We start from the raw sequence: 6,817 nt of genomic DNA, 5'->3' as shown, positions 1-6,817 counted from the left end.
TATCCCCTTCCTGTTCAATACCATTATAGTGCTTTACCCTATTGTTTGTCTGCATGTGCCACATATAGGTATTAAATTGCTTGCATGAATACTTCGAAATATAGAAATGTATTACATTTCATGCTTTTATTATTAATCATTGATAATTTGAATACAAGTTTGTATGTTTTGTAAGGTTAATAAAACATAACTGGAGGTCATCATACAATCGTTTGAGGTCATCAAACACCAGCAGGTAGACCATCTCGGAAAACTCATTGTGTCCATGAGAATTTTGTTAACAAATAAGTTATATATATATTGTCCCGAACTGTGCAATAGAACCAGTGTTACAGCTAATAGTGGTCGTATTTCTAGAACTTAAGTTGTATTACTTTCTTTGGTGAACTTCAGCTTATCATTTATCGACAAAGTTCAGTTGATTGGACCAGTCCATTAATGAACTTAAATTGCAACAATTCGTTGATGAACCTCAATTGCAAAAATTTGACAAGGCCAGCCACAAAAATATATGTGTTTCCTGTAACATGTTGGAAAAAATTAGGGTTAGGTAGGTAACAAATTTTATTTAAAAAAACAATTTTATATGGACTTGACTTTAACAGTGCTTCTTTGAAAATTGCCACAAAAAGTAAGGATAGGTAGAGTTACCGAAAACACCAAATATTTTTTGTTTGGCCCAATGAACCTCAATTGCATCAATTCTCATTGATGAACTTCAGTTGCATTAATTCAAACAATCAACATCTTTTGCATTTATTAATACATGACTTTAAATTCAATATTATCAATGTATTGATTCAATTTGTTCATTTATTGATGAACTGTAATTGCACTACTGGTATTTACATGTGTGTAAAGTGTTTTAATTCTTTTTTTGTGATTTTTATGACATGTACAATTACATTTACAGCAGACCAAGGTACTATTCTACAGCTATGATAGTTTCTACACACAGTGTAACAGGTTAACCTTTGTAAAGTCTAACAGGTTTATTTTGTGATGTAAACTTTGAATAATGTTTTCATTTGACAGGTTTTGATTTTTTATAATGTAACATGTTTTTCGAGGACGTAGTGGGTTTATCATTTATTTTGTTTAATATCTTGTTTATTTTCTTACTAAAAAAATCCCTACCTTTTTTCCCTTTCCAAATAATTGCATTTCCATAGTTACACAAGTTCTTTAACTAGCTTTAAGAATTTAGCTAATATTATACAGGTAGATGATGGTAGTACTGTATTTTAGTTTTACCTGTGATAAATTGCCAACAATTCATAATGCTGAATTGTAGCTGTATATAGCTAGCAAGAAGTTGTTTTTGCAGATATTACCCTCAAATCAGTAAACTATAGGGATATACAAGACCTGAGGTAATGTTGACCACAGAAAACCTCCACACTAGTACTGCTCATTGACATTAGAGGTATAGGGTCCAAATTACCAGGTGTCGAACATTTCTTATAGAAAAAGTGATTCTTAAAAAATGGCCTTGAGGGAGCTGCATGAGATGAAACAGGAATGTTTATCAAACTACTAACCATGTCTTGTGTGTTCCTTATCCACCTGGCCTGAATGTTTACCTAACACTCTTCAGACAGCTAGCTAACGTTATAGGGATTAATATGCTCCTTTCCCTGTATAGTCTGCTGTAGGTAATATCAATCTATTCAGGGTACAAGGTTTTCAATCATGTAAATCTATTTAAAAATTACTAACAGGAAATTAAATTCAAAACAATATTTTTGATAGGAGTAAATTTGAAATTTCACAAAAATGATTATCTAGTGTCAAAAACGGTATATGTGCTTCATATCTTAAACATTTCATGCTACTAAATACTTCTGTAAAACTAGCCAGGGAAGGATGTGGTAGTGTACTGCAGGGCAGCTCAGTGGGGAAAACTGGTCAGTGTTGCTGGGCACAGACAATATGTGGCTTTGTCATGTATTGTAGGGGTCTTACTGAAGGACTATCATAATTCACGGGGCATTAAGAAAGCGCCTTTGATGACCGTTAAGATGTTTATGTTTTAGGATATTGACTTTAGGTCTAAGGTGCTGTCCAACTTATGTACCAGATATGACAGTGACATCTATACACATTACATATAGCACATCCACCCTAAATACTGATAAATCCTTTTTATGAACATCATAGCTTATATAAGCATGTTCAAATTTCTTTCAAATATTATTTTGAGGTTTCAGCTCCGAGTCCTACCTGACCCTGAATTGTGATATATGTAAAACACATATCAGCTATTTTGTGTGATCTTTTTAAAGACTTCTGCTTCCTACCATTATTACAATTTAGAGAAAGTGTCAAAATGCTTTTGGAATTGAAGTTGAGGTCAAGAAGAAAAAGGCATATAAATAAATGTCTATTTCATGAAGGTAAAAAAAATCAGGGCAGGTTACCAAGTAGCGCAATTGGCATTGGCAGTTCGGAAGTTCTGGGTTTTAATTCCAATTATGAACTTTTTGCATTTTCCCCTTACTCTTACAAATCCACCAATCTGCTACTGCGTGGTTTAGTGACCTCCTTAGGTAATTGAAACAGGTGTGTAGTCCTGTCACACATACAGGTAGCGCTAACACCACGACTCACCTGGAACATATTAGATTGGATTTTTGTATATTAGAAAATATTTAAAGTACCATGCAGTAGTGAACCTGAATGTTGGCTTGTGTACAAGGCTTTGATAACCTGAACACACTAGGTAAACATGATTGGCAAGGCATTTACAGTTATGAATATCTTGTCTGCATGAATTACTTGTCCAGGCTTGTGTGCAACATTCAATAGCATTTTATGATGTATAGAATGTGGCTCCTTTCATTTCATTTATCATACATACCTGGTATACATATAGCAGTCCCATGCCTAATAAGCTGGCTGTGTTGGAGAGTGACAAAGTCTGGCTGTATATATCTTACAAACATTCTCGTGTCCCTGTCTCATTGTCCTGGAGGTAATGGATTCTAGCCACCTCCAGCGGTAACAGTCAGTGTTTGATTTGGCATGAAGATCTAAATAAAATGGCACAATGATCAACACAACTTTATATACACATTAATTAATGGGCTTTAGTGGTTTTATTGGTTTGTGTGCGAGACCTGTTTAAATTAATATGACAATGTGTGTGACATGTTTGTGTCATATTTGTATGTTCACAAGTTGCCTTTCTCACTATTTCACTTTTTTTTCTGTGATGGGAATTGCTTCCAATTTATATTTAGGCACTATGGAAAAAAATGTGTATTCCCTCCAAAAGATATTCTGTCATAACTGGCTATATACCTTGTCATCATTGTTATATTGTATTCAACCTAATAAGTACAAAAATACTTACCCATCTGCCAATATAGTAACTAATCAAACAGGATCTTGTTTTGGAGATATTTGATAATGTATTTGATTTTAAAACTCAGCAGTGCTTTAGGACTGTGTTCGGAGTTTGGAGGTAGTTGACAGTTGTCAGCTCTAGTTTGTAAGCTGTGACAAGCTCTTAGAGTCAATATCAATGACAAATGTTTATGATTGTATTGTGTTCTTCTGATATTATGTGGGAAAAAAAATGTGAATGATAAACAAAGTATATATGGGGGGTCAATATCGGTAGGGTTCTAATGAAAAGTATCTGGTGGGATAGGGGGTACATTTTGTTATCCGGGGACTGGAGAGTTGTAGAGAGGTCGGGTAATGATTGTAAATATTTCTATATATATATGCCCCTTATTTCCTGGCCCTGAGGTGGGGCCTGAGGTGGGGATTTGGTTGGGTAGGGATGGATAAATATTCCCTTGTCATATTCTATTCCACTTCCACTTATTTACTCTTTTAGATTTACAATGTTGAAATATATGATTTTTCAGGAGGGAGGGGGGGGGGGGATTTTTATGCAGGAGGGGTACTTTTTGGTAGGGGTATTAAAAGTATCCAGATACCTTTTATGCTGGAGGTAAATTTTATGCATACCGATCAATACATTTTTGAAAATCTTAGAACTTGATATTAAATGTAACAAGTAGTAACCTCTCCATCTAATCAAGGCTGATCTGTTTTAGGAATACCAGAAATACAATCCTAACCAGGACTCACAGCTCCGACAGCTGGCAGAAAACCACGGTCGGCAAATGGAGTACCTCCAAATCAAAAACAGGGACCTGGAAAAACAACGTGAAGGTAGGTAAATGATAATGAGTTGGAGGGTATTCCAGGATGGAAAATAATAGAAAGTCTGAGGGTAAGGACAGCTGGGGGATGGGTATATGGAGACTTGTAAGAGATCAGTCCAAGGATTGAGAATAATAAAAGGTATGGTGGGGTTATGCTATGGTTAGGAAACGATAGGGATTTTGTGTTGGACAGGGACGACAAGAGATGACTCTAGAAGAAAAAACCTCTGGAAAATGTGTGTACAATCTGGATCAGTGTATAGCAACTGTATCTACACAGCAAGGCTATTGAGCGTCATTTGGGAGAGGCTATACAGCCATGGAAAGATGAAGAGAGTTTGTGCATGCTGAAAAGAGATACATTTATTGGCACATTAAACTCCAACTATAGAGTATGAAATTATTTCTTTTCCATCATCCTTTATCATATATGTTACAGATATCAGACGACGTCTGGAAGAGTTGGCCAACAAAGGGAGTAAGCCACAACCTACAGACAATACATCACAACTTCTGTCAGAACTTCGTGCCCAGGAAGAACGTAACAAGATGGCTCTGGATGATCTCAGAAGACAGCTTTATGACATCCACGGTCAACGTGTCAACTTCATGTAAGTCAAATTCTGAAAACATGACTCATGTGTACAACTTATGTATCCCACACTTAGGTACTGTAGCCAGCATGTTCTGCCTAAACTAGTTAGGTACTGTAGCCAGCATGTTCTACTTAAACTAGTTAGGTACTGTAGCCAGCATGTTCTACTTAAACTAGTTAGGTACTGTAGCCAGCATGTTCTACTTAAACTAGTTAGGTACTGTAGCCAGCATGTTCTGCTTAAACTAGTTAGGTACTGTAGCCAGCATGTTCTGCTTAAACTAGTTAGGTACTGTAGCCAGCATGTTCTGCTTAAACTAGTTAGGTACTGTAGCCAGCATGTTCTGCTTAAACTAGTTAGGTACTGTAGCCAGCATGTTCTGCTTAAACTAGTTAGGTACTGTAGCCAGCATGTTCTGCTTAAACTAGTTAGGTACTGTAGCCAGCATGTTCTGCTTAAACTAGTTATAATACAAACTAAAGTTAAGCTTAGATTTCTCTATTTAGTACATCTGTAGATACACTTTTGTTTTATATAATATTAATCAAACACTTGTAGTACAATAGTAAAGCAGGTTTTTAACATGCTTATAACTAGATGAAATTATAATTGTATATCTGTGTATAGCAAGGCAACAAGTCTTCTTGAAAATATGGAGGCATCCATGGACATACTTGAAGCGTTGGAATACAAGCTTTTAGATGATCCAGACTCTCAGAAAGCACAGGAAGTGATGGTGACTGGACTAGAGAATAAAGGAGGTGTACAGACTGGTCAGGCAGGCAAGGGGAGAGAACTAGGGAGGACCACCCCAGGGTCAAGGGCAACACATCCAAAACTATCATGTTATTCCAGCTCTACAGAAGTCCGAAGAATTATTGCAGAATCCGGGGGCACTGCAGAAAGACTCAATGCTGGTTCAGCAGAGATGATTTCCCCATTACAGGAAATTTCAAGTAAAATGGAATTTCGCGGCTTGAGCTCTGAAAGACGAGACAACATTCAAAATGCAACCGTTCATAATATGAATGATAGTAGGGATTCTGAACAAAGTTTTCCAGAGCAGAGACGTGTAGAAAAATATAAAACACTGTATAGACATGTGGAAAATATGAAAGAGAGACTGGCTCTGGGAGGATGTCAGCAGAGTCATCAGCCTCGAACTCTGTACCAACAATTGAGTGGCCAGTACAATACTCGCTTATCTTCCTGTCAAACCTTCCCTGGTCAGTCTTACCCGTACTCTAGTCATCCTTACCCCAGTCATCTTCATCATTTCACTAATCAACCCAGGGTCCAACTGCTTCAGACATGTCACCAAAGGTTTGCCATAGAGTTGCTGTTCAATGTTAACCAATTCCGTATTCATATAGAATTCTATGCTGTTGAATATTAAACCAGTTCTGCATGCTTAATTAATGCTTACAATTTTCTTGATATTTATATTTTCTTTATAATTTATTCCGGGTTCAAAAAGTTCAATTTTGTGATGTTGTTTGTTTTTTATTTGATCTTTAACATGTAGCTTCAGTGTTGTTATAGAGATTACATGTTCTGTATCATATTGAGATAATAATGTGCTTGAGAGATTTTGATTGTCTGATATTGGTTGATGCAGGTTACAATATAACAATAATCAAGGCTTATTATATTAATTACATATTTGGAAACCAACAACCTCTTGTTGTCCCTCTAGTTAGTTCTGTACTGATCCTCTTTTAACATTACCAAGTAAATCTGATGTTTCCATTGAAACTTGTCCCCTCCCAACGATTATTTAATGGCATGTTTGTCTATTTAAGTCCAGAATAAGTGACTGATACTAAGTAGCTGTACATGTACATCCCCCCCCCCCTCCCGGTATATAAACATAGTATAATATGATAGTCTGAATAATGTTAGTATACCAGGTAATATGATAGTCTGATAGTGTGGCCCTACAACACCTAAAGGACACCTTGTAATGTAAGACTTGGTATCATGGCCCTACCAACACCTAAAGGACACCTTGTAATGTAAGACTTGGTATCATGGCCCTAC

General features: G+C 36.3%; 1 protein-coding gene across 1 annotated transcript in view; it reads left to right on the top strand.

Moving 5' to 3' along the window:
• Positions 1-6,173, top strand: part of LOC110456344 — a 32,829-nt gene extending 26,656 nt beyond the window's left edge. Inside the window, exons 8-10 of the mRNA XM_021507021.1 lie at positions 4,071-4,188; positions 4,621-4,792; positions 5,405-6,173. Coding sequence (XP_021362696.1) covers positions 4,071-4,188; positions 4,621-4,792; positions 5,405-6,173 — 1,059 coding nt within the window. The remainder of the gene's footprint in view (positions 1-4,070; positions 4,189-4,620; positions 4,793-5,404) is intronic.
• The last annotated feature ends 644 nt before the right edge of the window (positions 6,174-6,817 follow it).

Source organism: Mizuhopecten yessoensis, unplaced genomic scaffold (genome assembly GCF_002113885.1).
Source record: "Mizuhopecten yessoensis strain PY_sf001 unplaced genomic scaffold, ASM211388v2 scaffold8693, whole genome shotgun sequence".
NCBI classification, from domain to species: Eukaryota; Metazoa; Mollusca; class Bivalvia; order Pectinida; family Pectinidae; genus Mizuhopecten; species Mizuhopecten yessoensis.
This window is presented reverse-complemented; position numbering and strand designations above follow the sequence as displayed.